At 35.8% G+C, this 19,902-nt stretch overlaps 2 protein-coding genes across 6 annotated transcripts in view; one reads left to right on the plus strand and one right to left on the minus strand.

Annotated features, from left to right (window-relative positions):
• mcama (melanoma cell adhesion molecule a) overlaps positions 1-19,902 on the minus strand; it is a 638,953-nt gene that overhangs the window by 198,660 nt on the left and 420,391 nt on the right. The window lies entirely within an intron of this gene.
• The window catches only part of rabep1 (rabaptin, RAB GTPase binding effector protein 1), a 52,090-nt gene that overhangs the window by 3,533 nt on the left and 28,655 nt on the right, over positions 1-19,902 (plus strand). For both annotated transcript variants that reach the window (NM_001365498.2, NM_001123287.3), the window contains 7 exon segments: positions 797-907; positions 6,302-6,505; positions 8,289-8,449; positions 10,491-10,610; positions 13,042-13,177; positions 15,619-15,797; positions 17,799-17,909. In NM_001365498.2, the coding sequence (NP_001352427.1) occupies positions 797-907; positions 6,302-6,505; positions 8,289-8,449; positions 10,491-10,610; positions 13,042-13,177; positions 15,619-15,797; positions 17,799-17,909 (1,022 nt within the window).

Below are 19,902 nucleotides of genomic sequence, written 5' to 3' on the forward strand. Positions count from 1 at the left end.
TGGAGGACTGTGGCCATCCAAAGCCAGAGATATACACATATATCTATGATTGGGAGTTTTCCTGGATGTTAGTATGTAATTTTTTTTCTAATCACGAAAATTATATTTTTACATCACTTTTCTACATTGATGGATCAGTGACCGCACGGGCATTCCTGACAAAAAGCTTGTGTTTGTGTGTACAGAAATGTACTATTCACCCTCTCTGTTAAATTTGATCTAATCATGTCCTGAAACACACCTCCTCTCCTGCTTTCACTTCTCATACTGACGGAGGGAGCAACTCGTTTGTGAATGAATCCCCGAACGACTCGTTCACTAGCCGACAATAATGCAAGTTTCTGGCAGCGCAGCATCTCGTTGTCATATTTCTTTTGCATTGTTTGCTGATTTTATTAAACTAAACTAGCATAAGTCGAGTGTTTATTGCGAGTTGGAGCTACTTTGTCTTATGGTGAATCCAGTAAGTGACTGTATTATCATCAATAACGTTACCTGATTAGCACAAAAGTTCAGAACATACAAAAACAGAAAAAAACTTAATATTACCAATGAAATGTTCTGCCTTTGTGCTTTATTTTCTTTGTTTGCTCGTTACTACACCCGTAGACAGCGCTAAAGTCCAGCATCTTCACGTAACAACACTGTCTGGACTAGTGCAGTTGAAAGACATTTGTCCTGGGCGCATTGTACCAATGTGGCGGCGCTATTGACGCATGCTCAGGGTCCCGATGCGATATCTAGTGTATATATCTATGAATGCATGTTACTGATGAATGATGTGCTGCTTTGGTAGGGGTTGAACAGGAGCAGGATCGAACCGACTTCCTGAAGCTCAAACAACAGCTGGAGATGGAGTTCAACCAAAAACGGGCCAAGTTTAAAGAACTCTATCTGTCTAAAGAAGGTAAGGTAATAATAAAATAAGCTACATTTAATGAATATATGTCTGTCTGTCTGTCTGTCTGTCTGTCTAAGTGCCAGTAGAGGTTTACTTGCATGTTATGAATCCGAGACCACAGTTTCAGTTAAAATCTTCTTTTACTAATGAAGGCAAAAGTCACCTACCATCATCATTTACCTTTGTATTACCCGAGGGAGAGGAAATAAATAGCAGATTATTATTTTTGTGTGAACTATCCTTTTTTTGTTTCTATTTTGGTGCCTCTGGAGTCCAAAAATTCTTAGAAACTTGTATTTTTTTAACTTAATCTGTGGTTTTCAAAAGAAAAAAATGTTTTTTTTTTTTAATTGCTGACTTTCCTCAAGCTAGTTCTCATCTATTCTGCACACATCACATCTGAATGCACACAGTTACAGAAGATTGAACAAGAAGTAAACAGTTTAGCTGTTCCGTATATCTTTATTCCATGGTGAAAGTGTACAGAAGACACATCAGTTTCAGACATTACAAACTAAGCGATCCGCTTGCATCTAGAGCAAACATCCTGGGTTATTCATATTGAAGTAATATGAGTGCAAACAGGGTGCAACTATTCAGTTAAAGAGATAGTTCAACAAAAAATGAAAATTCTGTCATCATTAACCCGCCCCTTGTCTTTTGAAAAAAATGTTGGAAACCTGTAACTTCTATAGTATGACTTCTTTGTTTTTCCTACTATGGAGGTGGTTACAGGCTTTCAGCTTTCTTCAAAATATCTTATTTTGTGTTCAACAAGTTCAAAAAGTAGTATGATACAACTTGAGGGTGACTAAATAGTGAGTAAATTTGTATTATTTTCTGAGCTATCCCTTTAATGAAAAGTCATAGTTAGTTTGTATAGTAAAGTCATGTTCGGCTGGTAATTGTCTCTCATAATTGTCATGTCTGTTCAAGTATATTTCCATAATACAATGATAAAACCTGTGCATTTGAATGAGTCCTGCATGATAAAGGTGTGAGTTCTGTGAATATTGTGTGCTGCTCATGTGCTGCTCGCAGATGCTTGGAAAAATAAATAAAAAAATGAAGATTTGCTACTAACTAGGGTTTGTTTGGGTGCCAGAAATTATCCTTGAAAATGCCTGAATTTTAAAAAAATGAATAAAGTGCTTGAAACTGCTTGAAATTTAAAGAGCCCATATTATACATGAAATAGGGTCATATCTTGGTTGTAAGGGTCTCCAACAACAGTCTAATATGCATGCAAGGTCAAAAAACACTTTTGTGGTCTTATAATCTGCATATATTTTTACCTAATTATCCCAGCGACTCCTGTATGAATCGTCCAGTGATTCATTTGTTCCCAAACCCCTCCTTAGCGCGAAGCTAATCTGCGCTGATTGGACCAATGACAGTCTGTTGCGATTGGTCGACGGCCTTCAGTCAGAGAGTGAAATGCCAAACAGCTAATCAGCAATATAAAAGTAATCACAGTTCATCCACGCTCGATAGTGTAGGCGTGGATTTTAGCTGCCAGTGGGTCAATGTAAATACAGACTATGGACTTGAAAATACAGACAACTAACTATTTTATTGAGCAAAAACTCAAAAACAGTTGAGGGATCTCCTAGCTTCTCACTCTGCTCTTTTCACAGACACACACGCATATTGCACACACACACACACACACACACACACGCACTTAACCCTGCTCCGGATGACAACGCGCTCTGCACACACACACACACACACACACACACACACACACACACACACACAAACACACACACCTCCGGACGACAGCGCGCGCACACGCACACACAGACACACACACTACTCCCCGTCCACGGAGCTCCGTTAACAAAGCAGCACGCGTCGCGTTTTTAACGTGACTTTGCACGCGATAAGAGAATATAGCCAGTTAACCTGATACAGTACACGCGGTTACAAGTAACAAATCACAACTAAATACATTTGCAAGCTAGAGTCAACGAGGCAACTTTAATCGCACGTACTTACACTTGAGAAATGGAGGAAGAAAAATCCATCCTGACGTCCATCAGTAAGTTACTCTTTACTGATCCTTCCTTTAACAAACGCTGATGAAGTATATTTTGTAGCATGTAGTTTCCAGAAGTTTCCAGTAGTTTCCAACTGCTTGGCTATAATGCTGAGGTTTCATCTTTGGGTAGAGACTCAATATATCCATCTGCAGTGTGACTTCAATCCACCGGCATGTTTGTGTGTGTGTGTGTGTGTGTGTCTCTGGGTTTCTGCGTCAGAGGGCGGGGCCTCAGGTTTGAAATCTCCCGGGTTTGCGCGTGCACGTGAATAACTTGGTTTCGTTCGTACGTCATGGCGAAACACCTAATGAATCGGTATCAAGGCGACTCGTTTGAAGCACTATGAGTCGACTCTTTTATAGATGAATCAACCGTTTTAAACACTGTATTCTTACAGATTTAAGCCTTAGCTGGATACTTCACTTCACCTAGAGCTGTGTTACACACTACATGGAGGGGAATTTTCAAAAACCCATAATATGGGCTCTTTAAATTTTTGCTTTCCTAATTTTTTGTCTTACTAAATAGGTTATAATATTTAAATGTTTTAAATACTTTTTTTTTTTTTAAATATAAAAAGTGTAGGACCTAGGGCTGCACAATACTGCAAAAATGTGCGGTATGCTTTATTGTTGTTGAGTATTGCGATAATGATAACATTTTCCTAGAAAAAGGCTCATTTTATTAGCCATGTTTTAAATAATTTATTAAATTTATATATATATATATATATATATATATATATATATATATATATATATATATATATATATATATATATATATATATATAATTATTATTATTATTACTACTACCATAGCTATTATAATTAAAAAAAAATTTCAGATCTAATTCAGACAAAAAAATGTGTCAAGTGGCAAACATTTAGCCTTTTTTACACTGAAAATCTAAGCAGATATTTTGACGCTGATTAGATGTTGTCATGTTCCTCATTTTCCTGCCATTAGTAATTATTTTTAGCTCTGGGTTCACCTTTGGGTTGCTCCAGCCATAAGCAGAACAACAATTACTGGAGAGCCGGGCATAAAAAGAGCAAGGCCCCATCTGATTGGTCAAATTTACAGAAACCCCCAATGCATAAAATACATTTAATTCATCACACATGTCTGCTATATGTATATTGCATACTATTATCGCATTGACGATCATATTGTGATATTGTGCAGCCCTAGTCAGAACCATGTACTGTTTACTTTCCTTTTTTTCATGTTCTTAGGAAAATCAGAATTTCAGAGTTAAAAATAAGAATGCAGCCAAAACCAAATTAATTCTGTGGCATCTGACAATACAGTGCAAATGCTTGGCAAAATCATCAGTCTGTGCAAGGAACTACACATTATTTACAACCAGGCCTTTACATTAACTTTTTTAATTAGCGGCCACTGTGGCTAGTAGTTTTCCAATTTTACTAGCCACTCTGCATTTTCACTAGCCACAATTTTGTTGTTGGGAAAATATATTTTATATGCATAAATTTGACGTTGACATGCTATAATTACTTGATGTAAATTTTGTGTTATCTCCACATGCGTCCTCATTCATTTCACTTTTTGTGTGTCGAGTATGAGCTTGCTCAATCAGCATGAGCAAATGGGTCATTATAAATAGTGTTCTATTGCAATTAGTTTTTATTTCACATGACTTTTAGAGCTCAAAATTAATGATTTGACAAATTTATCTCTATAACCACACAAAACAATATTTATTTCTTAGCCACAATTTTTTAATGTTTCAAAACAAGCTAAATTTAAAGTAAAACTGTATACTATACTTTTTATTTAACAAAATATTTATTTACCAAAATTTTATAAAAAAGAATAAAAACCAATTGACTTTAAAAAAATAACTATTGCCATGTATCAAAAATATGCATATATCTGTCATGGCTGAGGATCTCTCGGATCACCAGTTAACTGCACATAAAAGAGTTAATCTCCCATTAAAGCAACATTGTAAAAAAATATATAATAATTAAACCATTTTAACAAAAATAAAAGCAAATAAAACGTAAGCAAATAAAAGCAGGTGAAACATACCGTATGTGATAATGAAAGGATCACCTGCACACGGTTAACTTTAGGCCATTTAATAATCTGTTCAAAGTGAAAGCAACCGGTGCTGCGGGTGCATGTTCATCACTTTTTGTCTAGTTTATTTGAAAGAGAACCGATGACAGTTGCGTTTCCAGAACCTGTTCCAGACTCGGTTGCTTCACGATTCGGCAGCGTGCACGCGTTAAGCAGTCGCGCGCACGCGTTTGAAGAAGTCGCGTGCATCAAATCAGCTGTTAGCGCGAGGGATCATCATTCTCTCATTTGGTATTCACTTGCTTTCTTCTGCTCGCGTGAACACAATTATTGTACTTCTCGATTCTAAGATTACACTTGCACACATATTAGGCCATCCATATATTGTCGAACCCTGCTTTTAGGAAAACTACAATTTAAAAATTATTTTCAACCAGCCAAAGTGGCTAGTGGGATTGTCTTTCTAACCCGCCAAAGCTGAAATCTACCCCCATTTGGCGGGTTGGTGGGTGTTAATATAAAGCCCTGTTTACAACATTATAATCTTAAATCCTTTTGTCTTTGCACCCATTCATGTCATAATGCAAGATGAAGCTGCCATGACTTGCATCAGATTTTAATTTCATTTGTTTTTAGAAACAAAAATATACAGTATATATATATATATTTTTTTATGGATAGTACAATGAAAAAAAAAAATCACCGGCTTTTTTATATTCAGACCAAATCACTGATTAGCCCTTGTAAATTATGAAATCGCTTCACATCCCCATGAGAAGCAATTTCAATCCAAATAGGCTTTCAAAGTACAGAATTCTTGTACAAATTCCAGTATATTTTTTCCAATTTCTGTTTAAAGGAAAGAAGATTTTTTTTCAACACATTTCTAAACATACTAGTTTTAATAACTCATTTCTTTTATTGATGCTATGATGACAGTACATAATATTTGACTAGATATTTTTCAAGATACTATCATTCAGCTTAAAGTGACATTTAAAGACTTAAATAGGTTAATTAGGCAAGTTAGGGCTATTAGGCAAATCCTTGTATAAGCATGGTTTCTTCTGTAGACCGTCGAAAAAAATAGCGATTATAAAATTGAGAATATAATAACTATTTTAATTCCTTTAATATAGTAAAAAAAAATGCTTTTATTCTTGCTGAAATAAAACAAGACTTTCTTCAGAAGAAAAAAATAATGGAAATACTGTGGAAAAAGTCCTTTCTCTGTGAACATCATTTGAGAAATACTTTTAAAAGAACAAAAAACTGCACTAGTAATTTTGCCCTCAACTGTATCTCAGAGGAGCTGAAGAGGCAGACTGCTATACTGGAGAAGGCCCAGGCAGAGATGTGTAGTGTGCAAGAGGAGCTGGCCGATGCTAAAGCGGAGATGGAGACCATCAAAGCCGTCGCCACCCTTTCGGAGAGCACAAAGCAGGAAGCCATCGACCAGGTCAAGCAGCTCTGGCAGGAGGAGGTGGCGTCACTGCAAGCTATTATGAAAGGTAAGAAGAGACAGAAAGTGTCCGATAACAATTGCAAGCTGTATGGATTGGTTTTTTTTGCTATTTGAAATGTTGACTAAAATTATTCATCAGACAAGTTGATTTACAATAGTAATATTCCTTTGGGTAATTATAAAATTAAATAGATTTTTTAGTAGAAACAGATTAAAAATAAAATGCAATTATACCATTGTCTGTAAGGAAGGAAATATCAAATGGATGAAAACTGTCAGTAAGAACATTTATAATATTACGAGAGTGCCGTTTGAAGCCAATTCTTTTGATTTGTTGTTTTAGGGTATGTAGCAGTAGCTGTTTCCATCCAAAGATGCTAATTAGATGTTTGCAAAATGCTGGAATATTGAATAAAAAATTTACGAACGTTTCCATTCGATGAGTCAAAGAGATAATTAACTTCACTTCCTTATAGATTACAGTGCTTCCCACAGGTTTGAAATATACTCGTAGTTAGGGCTGTGCGATTAATAGAAATCATATCACTTCAATTTGAAACGTTGGGATTATAAATATAAATATTAATATGCAATATAAAATATACATGTATATATGTAAACTAAAATAACGAATAATATCTTCAAAACCAGTCCACTATGCTTCAGAAAATAAAACGTGCTAGACTTTCGTGTCACGATCGCAGACACTTTATCGGTTGTTGTGAACTATGCCACATTACACAAGAGGAATATGACAAAAGTGCTTGTGAGCTCTGAAATATAACCTGTGTGTGTCTGTGTGTTTGTGTGTGTGTGTGTATATAAATATGTATGTATATATATATATGTATGTATGTATATATGTATGTATGTATGTATGTATGTATGTATATGTATGTGTGTGTGTGTGTATATAATATGTATGTATATATATGTATGTATATATATATATATATATATATATATATATAATAAGGATGTAACAATATTGTAAATACCGTCATACCGCAATAGTAATTTTTTTTCAATATTACCGTAGGCGCATGACTCAATAAAACTATATTTCTGAGAAAAGTTTGCTTAGGCGAATGAAGCGAATGGGAGGTAGCGGGAACTACGATTTTCACTTATCAAAAAAAACAAGTTTATCCTTCCCAGTTATGCGCAGAAATGTATTATTATTAATTACTAATTATTATAAATTCATGCACATCTTTGTGTTTCCAAAATTTTTTTTTATGTACATATCCAAAATGTGCATAAAAATAGGTAAAATAAAGTTTAAAAAAAGTATTGTCTTATTAAACTAGACAAGTTTTTTTTAATGTATCCCTGGTAAGAATTTTAAAATATTTCTTTAATTTAATTTTAATATTTTAAGTATTTTTATATCGCACTGAAAAGTCATTTCTAATGTTTCAGTGCAATTTATTTATTTATTTAGTATAGTAGTTTTGTCGTTTATTGAATTATGAAATTGTCTATATTGATGTATTGATTGTTGTATATATCTATCTATATTGATCTTGCAATGAAAAAACCATAAGTTACTGATATGGCAATTAAGCCAATGTAAAAAAAAAAAAAAACCCTCAAAGTATTCCCTTATAGGTTGTTAATGGTTTTTAATGAACTCAAAAAATGATGTGTAGTCACAGAAATCAGAAGTGCTTCTGTGGGTTCACATTAAGTTTAAACCCTATTCCATTTCAAACGTCACAAATAAGCTCTTTTGGTCAAGGAAGGATTAGCAAGATCTCTGCTTTTGATCACCATTTTCAAGAGATTTCTTTTGATGTGTAAATCCTTATCTTCACTTGCATGTTCAGATGCAGAGCGGGAATTTAAATTGCAGTTCCAGCAGAAGTTGGAGCAGGAGCGGGCACAATGGACACAGTACCGCGACGGGGTAGAGCGAGAGATAGCCGAGCTTCGCCGCCGTCTTTCTGAAGGGCAGGAGGAGGAAAATTTAGAGAACGAGATGAAGAAGGTATGATTTTCTTTTTTTTAAGCCAAGCTTAAGATCCACTTGTTCAAAATGGCTTTAAATGCATAGTAGCACTGTCACTTTGCTCTGTTTTAATGTTTTGCTGTTTTTATTTAAATCTCTTGTAAGTGTTATTACTAGGGCTGAACAATATATCGTTTGATCATCGATATTACAATGTGTATCCAATAGTCACATGATCGCAAGATTAGATTGTTTATTATTTTATTAAATATTTATAGAATGATGACTAGAGCTCCACAATATATCGTTTCACGATGGAAATTATTTTAAATAGCCAAGCCACAGAACATGTTATTTTTTCTTTGATTACTTAATTTCTGTACATCAATACTGTGAGGGTGCGTTCACACTTGTGAATCGATTAATTTGTTTCGAAACAGGGATTAAAATAGTTATAGTGTTGCTCTTAGTTCTTGGTGTGGTTCGCTTTCACATGGCAACTTTTCACACCAAACGGACCAAAAGAGCTAAAACAAGTCACGTGTGAGTAAACTCTCCTTACATTGGTGAGAGTTTCATGGTTTATTTAGCAGATTTCCACTCAGCTGTCATACATCCTTATCTTAATGTATAGCGATGGGCAATAAGACGTTATTAGCGGAAAGCTGCACTTTAATTTTGATGGGTGATGCCCACATTCAACATCACCAAATAGAAATCAGAGGTAAGACTTTCTCATACAGAGCCTTGGCTAGACTGCAGTTTGGTCAATGTTCCTAACGGATAAACAGCTCTCGTTAATAGTTCAACATGCTTTCACACTTACATATTTACGCACATTTACCAATAGGAATGATGACATCCTGCCCTACTCAATTCTCTCTTCATATAGCTGTATATACATGTTATAATACATGTCCATAATACACTGTGATATAGCCGGGCTCGGATCGTTTAGCTTTCTCACTACAATCGATCCGCTCCAAAGTTCGTTTCAATCGAGCTGAGACCACCTCATTCAGGGGATCTCGGACCAATTAATTTGGCACAGATCCACGTGTGATTGCTGGTTTCACATATGCCAAATGAATCGTGCTAACTGGACAAACGAGACAGGTTCTGAAACAAAAGTCTAGGTGTGAAAGCACCCTTAGACTCCACAGAATTAAATGTGTATTCTGGGATAATTTGGATATTTTATGCAGATTTTGTGCTTCCCTACAAAATCATCCTATTCTGTGTCAAACTATGAATTCTTAAATTCGTAAAGCACTTAGGTTAACCTTGATTATAGTAAGGTACTATATAAATAAAGGTTAATTTTATTTATTTATTTTTATTTTTTATTTTTTTAAAGCCTTCTAGACTTCTTGTTTTTTTCAACAATTTTAACATTCACACACACACAATTATTAATATAATAAATACAGAAATAAGTCAAATAAAAATAAATAAATAAATATAAAATACATAAAAAACGTATAATTAATGAAAAAAATAAATTATAAAAATAAAGAGAAGTCTCGTACAGCGTTTACATCACTATCATACTATTATGTGATTTTATGGTGTTCATGCAGTTACCGTTTTTTATAGGGTTTACAATCTCCTTCATAAATAAACGTGGGTAAGAAGTATAATGAATAAGACCAGCTGCAAAAAAAAAAAAATAATAATTAAGAAAAACATAAATTTTAAATATGTAAAAGGTGTATGAATGGTACACTAGATACTGTAAGTCCTAAATGCTCTGTAAATATAGTTTACAATCTCTTTCAGAAATAAACGTGGGTAAGAAGTATAATGAATATGACCAGCAGTAAAAAAAAAAAATTAAAAAAAAAAAAAATTTAAATATGAAAATAGGTATGAATGGTACAGTAGATATACAGTAAGCCCTAAATGCTCAGTAAATACCTCACATATTGTGTATTTAGGGAAACAAGAAACATGGCTTACTCATTGCACTGCCAATCGTCTTATAATGTTGCTACTTTGAAGTGTGAAAGTGATTATGCAGAGCGGATTAGTTTTTTCTTTTTCTCCCCTCTGATTCGTTTGATGGTTTGTGTTAATCTAGGCTCAAGAGGACGCAGAGAAGCTCCGTTCAGTGGTGATGCCGATGGAGAGCGAGATCGCAGCGCTGAAAGCCAAACTGTCAAGCTCAGAAGATCGAGTTAAGGAACTGGAGGCTGCCAAGGTTAGATGTGCATCAAAAAGTGGAACTGAGAGCCAGACTGTTTTGTTCATGTTTATTATTAGACGTGACACATTTATGTATCATTTCATTCTTTTTATATGCGTATCGTGACCACCTGATTAAGCAAATTTGCACCTGGGGCAATGGAATAAAAAAAAATCTGTTCAGTACAACAAGAAGAGCTGTAAAAAAGTGTTTCACATTCTGTTTTTAAATGTATTCAAATTCAAAACATCCAATATGTTATACATTTATTGCATGAAAAACACTGGTCTGAATACATTATTTTTACAGTTGAAGTAAAGTTATTAGCCCTCCTGAATTACTAGCCCCCTGTATATTTTTTCCTCAATTTCTGTTTAACACATTTCTAAACAACAGTTTAATAACTAATTTCTAGTAATTGTTTTATTTTGTCTTTGCCATGATGACAGCAGATAACATTTTACTCTATATTTTTCAAGATACTAAGATTCTGCTAAAAGGTGCAGTATGTAAGTTTGACACCCAGTGGTTGAACTAAGTATTACATTCCTGAATCAAAACAAACGCATTCCTGCCAGATTGACAACCAACAGGAGCTGATCGGACGATCAAGCCTAAAGGCTGATTTAAGTCATGTTCTAAATGAAAGCAACGGCACGCGATCGAAGGAATATTCTCCATATTAAAAGGAGCTTTTGTTCCAACCAACACCTGAAATTAATATATTAGAAACGGCTTTTATTTCTTGCAGCTAAACAACAGAAAACTGACAATGATCACCTCAGGTACACCTCATGTGCTTTATTCAGTGTTAAATGCTAATAATGTGAGTTTTAAAAATGCCATTTTGCCATTCAGCTGAAAGCAACAGCAGATAGTTCACCTCAGATCTTGAAAATAAAATAAACCGTTTGAAACTGAACTTTAAAACGGTGACTCAGTGCAAACCAACACATATCAGTGATTTAGCATCTACTTTTAACAGGTTTTCCGCGGGGGTCTTAAGAAGTCTAAAATTTTTAAATCGAAATTTAAGGCCTTAAAGTCTCAAAAATTCGCTGTTCTTGGACATACTATTATTTTTGCACAGGTCTTTTTTTTTTTCCGATGTCCATGTAATGCTACATCTAATGCTCATTTAAAGTCTTTTTTGTTGTTGTTGTTGTTGCTGTTGCTAGGTTATCGTGGTGTTGTAGTACTTTATTTCACTAGTCCAATTGTAATTTGCGGTATTACAACTACAAAGAGGTCAACTTGAAATAGCCAATCAGCTTTCTGTTATTAACTTAGTGTGTGCATTGAATGTGACGTTATCGCTGTGTTTGATGCAGAGGTTCACTATGGGTATGCGCCACATGATTTCGGCTGGCGGAGTATGTCGTTATTTCACTGACAAATGTCTTATGCGCAGTATTACAAGTGGGGAGCACTTTCAATACGATATTTCAATACGGTTTTCTTCTGTTCGTGGACAAAACTGCCTGCGAGCTCTCAAAACATTGTCTGCTCACTTGCGAAAAATCTGCTCTCGCTTCGTCAGACTATGCTGACTAAATTTTTGTGTCTTGTGTTTCTTCCCCCTTTCGTGCTTTTGCTCTCCAGAGATGCTTTAGCGAACTGTAGTATTAAGAATAGTGAACTGATAACATGAAATACACTGTAGGTTAACAACAGTAAAGTGTGGTGAATTGTAGAATAATACACCCAATATTTTTATAATATAATACCTTATCAGGTTTTCCCCTATTTTTTATCACAGTTACATTTCTGCTTGCATTAGTTACAGTTAAATGTTTTTATTTTATTAGTATGGTGCACCTTTTGGATGTTTAATAAATGTTTTTAAAATAAAACTATTCTCTGTATTTTTAAGTGTTTGAACAGGAAATATCTCATCATATAACATACAGCCACAATTGTTACGGATTATTAGATTAAAAATGTAATATGCAAGTCATATGCAAACATATTTTGGTATTTTTATGCTTTACAAGAGTCAAAAGCTTACAAACAGCACCTTTAAAATGCAATTTAAAAGGTTAACTACTGTAGGAAATTTAGTTAACTATGCAAGTTAGGTTAATTAGGCAAATCAATGCATAATAGTGGCTCGTTCTGTAGACAATTGAACCATTGAATTGACCTTAAATTATTTTTTAAAAATGTAAGCCTACTTTTATTCTAGCCAAAATAAACCAAATAAGACTTTCTCCTGAAGAAAAAAATATTATAGGAAATACTATGAAAAATTATGTGCGCTGTTAAACATTGTTTGGAAAATATATATAAAAAAAAAAATAATAATAATTTGCCTTCACATAGGTGAGTAGGCTTAAGAAACCACCTGTAAAACACTCTTCTGTCTCTAAAATAAAGATTTTTCTTCATAAGAGTTCATGAGATTGTGGAAAATTAACTTTTACACATGTGCTTGGTTTATTTAAAGGTGAAAGAGCTCAATCATGTCCTGGAGGCTGAGAAGTCTTGCCGCACAGATTTGGAGATGTATGTTGCGGTCCTCAACACCCAAAAATCTGTCCTTCAAGAGGATGCAGAGAAACTTCGGAAAGAACTCCACGAGGGTGTGTAGCCTAAATCTTTATGTAAACATTTCCAAGAAGTTGCTTTTATAAAAACAAGTGTATTTGTTTTTGTAAAACAATGCTTTCTCCTTACTTTGGGTGATTGGTCATTTCATAGAATCCTCCTCACGCAGTTTATTATTTTTAGAAAGCAGGGCAAGGTTTGTGTTTTTAAAGCTCTTGTGACCTGAGGGTTTAATCAGAGATTTAGAGGATATATGTAAATGTGTTTGTTTCTTATTTTTAGATGTGTTTTGTATTTTTTATTTTGTTATTGTAAATAACTATTAAAAGGCCATGAAACCCCCTCGTTTCAGCAGGGTGTTTTCACACCTCTACTTTGGAAAAAGTCAGAAAAGTGGGCGTGTCCAGCTCTGTTTAGGGGGGAGTGTCGGAGGAAGAAACGAGGCTTGGTATGGGAGTGTCTATTTGGGCGCGCTGAATTTCAGAGTCAAAACACACACCCACAGCGGACAATGTGACTGTTTACATGGACATCTGTAGTCGAATTATTTGCCAAATTATGAAATGGTGGACTTTAACTGCAGTTTGGCTCTTTCATTCAGGGAATTCATTCATGTCCCTCGCGACAAACGAGATATTTGATTCGAGGAACTGCTCTAAGCGTGTATTTGTCATGCAATGTTTGATACCGCACGGCGAATGAGAAAAAAAAAACTCAACATTTCCCGGAAACTTAGATGCACACGGCAGGTAGCGTCAGAAAGCCGCGTGTGTTATTCCGGTCACACAATCCAACACGAGGTTATAGTTTGGTTGTAACTGTTAGTGCAAACTTGTTTACACTCGGTGCAATAGTTTGTTTGATACGAATAAAATACGAACTGAATAAACAAAGAGCACTGGTCGCTCACTTACCAAATCTGTAGAGACAGGACAATCACCAGCAACTAGAGCCACGTCTTTATTTAGAGGAGACTAACGTTACAAGCGAATCCGGTGCCCGCAAATCCGGCTGTGTCCGCATACGCTGTTAGCGGATACGCTTCGTGGAGGGGGAACTGGAATTCCAGAAGGGAACACAATCGACAGCTACACCGGATCTTAGCGTTAGCAGATCAGAACAGCTCTCAGGTAAACAATAATCCTCCTTAGACACGTAAGTTATTGTTGTCGCGCGTCGCGTACACTTAATCCACACGTGAGTCTGCGCTCTCACAGAGAGAAAATGAAAACGAAACTTAACTGCAGCAAACTATAAAAGCAACACTTCACACTTGTTTTGCCAACACAACGTGGCGTCTTTGTCGTCTACACTCTGACAGTAATGAATATTAATGAAGTTGCACAATAGAGCGCGCTGATTGGTTTGAACCAAGCCTTACTCGTGCATTAATGCAACACACTGTAAGACGTAATAAGACTCACTCTGGCACAGACGCCCAGTCTGCACGCTGGAATACAGGCTATTATGTCATGGCCGTGACGCAGCTTCAAAAATTCGTTTCAAACCGGAAGTACGAATTTGCTTGAAATAACGCAAAAACAACCAATTTACACTTTTTAGTGAAATATAAGTGTCCTAATAGTGTTTTTAGCAGTGTGGGACACATTTACGACTGTCAACAGCTCAAAAAATGTGTTTTGGTGTTTCGTGACCCTTTAAAGATTACTATTGAATGTCAGATTAAATTATATAATTAAACATGTATGTTATGTAATTTACCTGGTGTGTGTGTGTGTGTGTGTGTGTGTGTGTGTGTGTGTGTGTGTGTGTGTGTGTGTGTGTGTGTGTGTGTGTGTGTGTGTGTGTGTGTGTGTGTGTGTGTGTGTGTGTGTGTGTGTGTGTGTGTGTGTGTGTGTGTGTGTGTGTGTGTGTGTGTGTGTGTGTGTATTACAATGTAATCTGCTCATTTAATGTTTACATTCGTAATGGTTATATTACCCAGGGTGCTGAAATATAATTGGCTAAACTGCCATTGGGTGGGTTAAAAGAACCAAAACAAAGACAGACGTTCCGGCAAGGAATGCACATTTTCAAAGCAGAATATCTGACTTCAGCATTGCTTTTTAGATAAACAAGAATGTTCACTTAGCATGTTTCTTACATATCTGCAAACATGAAAACTTACAGCACCTTTAATGCATGCCGTGTAAATGCTCTCTAACATGGGTCAAATGTTGTTAACTGCCACTTTTGCTAAATTTGTAGTGTAAGGTTATGATCCTTCCTTTAACAAACGCTGATGAAGTATATTTTGTAGCATGTAGTTTCCAGAAGTTATGTAGTTTCCAGAAGTATAAGGTTATTTCTAATGCCCTGTTATGATCAGATGTTACTAACATCATTGTATAAATTTACACAAAGTAATTTTCACTGGTGAATAAGGCTTTACTAGAGAGTTCTGTCAGACCAGAGGTCTTTAAACGCTGCTGGTTAGCTGATTAGCCTTCAGTTTGAACTGTGATTTATCTTCCAGTGGTTCACCTGCTGGAATTGGAGCGGCAGCAGCACAATCAGCTTAAACACACTTGGCAGCGCGCCAATGATCAGTTCCTGGAGTCGCAGCGGCTGCTGATGCAAGACATGCAGCGCATTGAAAGTGTGCTATCCTCAGAACAGCTGCGGCAGGTGGAGGAGATCAAGAAGAGGGACCAGGTACATGAGATTTTATTCGTTCATTTTCTTGTCGGCTTAGTCCCTTTATTAATTTGGGGTCGCCACAGCGGAATTAAACCGCCAACTTATCCAGCAAGTTTTTACGCAGCGGATGCCCATCTCTGGGAAACTTCCACACACACACACTACGGACAATTTAGCCTACCCAATTCACCTGTACCACATGTCTTTGGACTGTGGGGGAAACCGGAGCACCCAGAGGAAACCCACACGAAGGCGAAAGAGAACATGCAAACTCCACACAGAAACGCCAACTGAGCCGAGGTTCGACCCAGCGATCTTCTTGCTGTGAGGCGACAGCACTACCTACTGCGCCACTGCCTCGCCACATTAGATTTTACTGAGCCAGAAAATAAATCAAATGACTTTAGAAAAAAAAAAAAAAAGACAAATAAAGCAAAAAAAGTTGAGGTTGCTTGCTGTAGAAGAGCAATTTACTGGGCTCATACAGTTTATGAAATGTCTCCCAATTGAAACATATTGAGAGTTGTATGCAGAATATATTTCAGTTTTTGAGTTTATAATTCTTTTTTTCATATACATGCATGCATATGAAAATATAGATGATAGTCATTAAAGGTCCCATGAAATTAAAATAAAAACATTTTTATGTTAGTTTCAGTCTGTTAGTTTTAAGGATATCTATAAGCTAATGTGCTACAAAACAACGTTTAGAAGATATAAACCTGATGTAAACATCGAAAGCTTGTAGTTTGTCACTACCTTCTAAATGGATCAACAATTTTTTTCCAAGTCAGCTCATACTTCAGTTATTTTTAATCAAATAATGACCAATCAAATTCTCTCTATTATCTGACATGCCCCTCCCCCTTTCAAACGCTTCTCATTTGCTTTCATGAGATGCGCTTGAGCTCAACCACTCCCACTCTCAGAGCTGCGATTAAAAACTAAACGCTATAATTGGCTGTTTTTGTAAAAGGAGAGGAGCAACTCTGTCCCACTCTCTCTTCATTTTTCAGTTGAGATTGTCAAACATCGAGAAAAAAAATGCACATTAAAAGCACTTCAATAGACCTTTAAGAAATGGGAATATTACCAATGAACTGACTACTGCCAGCTTTAGTCAATCAGTTCCATGATTCACACTGTTTTTTGTTCACTTCATTCAGGTTTGTAATATTGAGTATGTATACATGGACACCAATAATCTGATTTTAATCAGATTAAGACAATACTCTCATTAAGAGTAACATGTAAACAGTGATTTTTTTTATCAATTTAATCGGATTAAGGTCATAATTGAACTAAACAGAAATGGATTTAAGACATGTGGAGTGTGCCGATTTTAGTCGCATTATTAAAGTACAGTACAGACATATAAACGCCTCAAACGACTTTCGCCACATTTTGCCTCAAGATAGTCTATACACGCATGGCTGTTTGACACTATTCTCTGCATCTACCAAGTCAGTGAAGGACTACAGACACCTGCAACGCAAAACGCGAAGGTTTTTTCCCCATACGATGTGCTGTATCAAATTTAATTAAAACTACTCTCTTCCAGCAGTTCATATCTCATCCAATATCTCGTTTGTCATGGAGGGGCATGCATGTAATGTTTCTAAATGAAAGTGAAAGTGCCAAACTGCAGTTAAAGTCGACAAATCAAAAATGAAACGCCCAAAATTGCATGAAACTCCAGAGGAAATGTGGATAGCGCAGTGACGCATTGACGTTAATCGAACTATGTGCCATAACATGTAAAACAGGATCATGAAATAAACATTCAAAAAGCAACTCATGTAAACACCTTAATCACATTATTCTCTTATTGAGATTAATTTGATTACTGATGTCCTGTAGTCATTAAATTTGAGTAATGATGGCAGGAGTTTTATGTTTGGGTGAATCATCTAAATGAGAGGTGATAAGGGTTTGTCTCAATGCATTACTGCACTGCACCTGCATAGTTTGCAGGGTTATTATGGCATTTATTCCTACTTTTATTTATTTGTCTAGGAGGAAGATGAGCAGGAGCGATTGAGTCAAGCTAAAGAGGCCAGTGAGGATGATGGGACGGAGCATGCGGAAGCAGTGGAGGATTCGCTGCTTGGACTCTCCATAGAAGAGGTATTAGTGCAAAACAGGGATGATATCAAAAAACAAACACATATTTCAGTGAATGTAATTTAGTACGTTTTAGCTAATCAGCGACTATTCGTTTTTTGTTTATCGATAATGTATAGCTCATCCAGTAGTTTTTGTGTTGATAACTTTGTAAATATTGTCATACTAACTGTTGTCTGAATTATTTAAGTTTAATTTTAATCCATTACAGTGTACCTTTCTATCAATCTATCTGACAATATCAAGATCTCGGTTCTTGTCATATTTTATTACCATTTTCTAAACTAAAGTAAGAACAGTGATAATTAGGGATGTATTGATTTACATTTGAATACTAATTTCATGAAATGATATTTTTTAATTAAAATGAGTCGAGACCTCAGAAATGAGCAAGCGCCCTTATTATTTTTCAAATGCTGCACTTTTCTTTGTAAAATAAAAACAAATGCCATTTTAAAAATAAAATCCAAATCAAATAAAAAGTCAATAAAACAAAAGCAAAAGAACTAAGATCTCAAGCAAAAGCAGAAATCTCTGCACGTTTTTAATGTACTCAGCTGATAAGAAAAATATATATATTATTATTTTTATCTATGATTTATTATGTACAGTATATACAGTGCCTCTTGAAAGTATTCATAGCGCGTCACTTCTTCCACATTTTTTGTTACAGCCTTATTCCAAAATGGATTAAATAAATTTATTTTCTCAAATTTCTCCACACAAAACCCCATAATGACAATATAAAAAAACATTTTTTAAATGGTTGCAAATTTATTAAAATGTAAAAATCTGAAAATCACATGTACATCAGTTTTCACAGCCTTTGCTCAATACTTTGTTGATGCACCTTTGGCAGCAATTACAGCCTCAAGTCTTTTTGAATATGATGCCATAAGCTTGGCACAGCCGTCTTTGGGAATTTTTGTCCATTCCAGTACCTCTCAAGCTCTATCAGGTTGGATGGGAAGCGACGGTGTACAGCCATTTTCAGATCTCTCTAGTGATGTTCAATAGGATTTAGGTCTGGGCTCTGGCTGGGCCACTCAAAGACATTTACAGAGTTGGTCTGAAGCCACTCCATTGATATTTTAGCGGTGTGCTTTGCATAATTGTCCTGCTGGAAGATGAATCGTTGCCCCAGTCTGAGGTCAAAACCACTCTGAAACAGGTTTTTATTCAGGATGTCTCTGTACATTGCTGCATTCATCTTTCCCTCTATCCTGACTAGTCTTCCAGTTCCTGCTGCTAAAAACATCCCCACCGCATGATGCTGCCACCACCATGCTTCCCTGTAGGGATTGTATTTGCTTGGTGTTTAGCGGTGCCTGGTTTTCTCAAAACAAATTGAGGAAATAATTTAATCCATTTTGGAATAAGGCTGCAAGACATTTTTTGGGGGGGAATAAGTGAAGTGCTATGAATACTTTCCGGATGCACTGTAAATAATAATAATTTTGTATAATTTAATATAACGCTTTTAGTACTTTGCTGTTATTGATTTAATTTGTAATTTAATAAAAAAATATGTATTGTAATGGTAATAAAAAAAAAAGTTGAAAAAGCTAAGATGACTGTACACTGAAGTGGAGAGTACTCTACAAATAGGGATGAGCAGACATAATAATAATAATGTGTAGTGATCTCCGCTTCAGTGCACATCATCTCCACCACTTTTTACTATTGAGTTAAAACGAATTAACTGAAGGAGAGCAAACAAAGAACATGAAGTGGTAGGTCATGCTGGCTGTGTGGCGATGTGGGCCAGACATCTGTCTTCTGCAGGCCAGCACTCCCCTGATTAGAGTGAGGATTGAGGATTGCCACTATGGGCCCGTTTCCTCTGAGTGGTATGGTACGGTTCGGTATGGGTCACCTTTATCAGGCTTGCTATTCCACTGCCAAAATGGTACCAATGCGTGGTGTACGACAAAGTTTCAGTCGACGTCATTCTTGCTTGAGGAAAAACAGGTTGTTCACATATCGTATGAGAAGC

The sequence above is a fragment of the Danio rerio genome, chromosome 5 (assembly GCF_052040795.2).
Source record: "Danio rerio strain M-AB ecotype USA chromosome 5, GRCz13ab, whole genome shotgun sequence".
Lineage (NCBI taxonomy): Eukaryota > Metazoa > Chordata > Actinopteri > Cypriniformes > Danionidae > Danio > Danio rerio.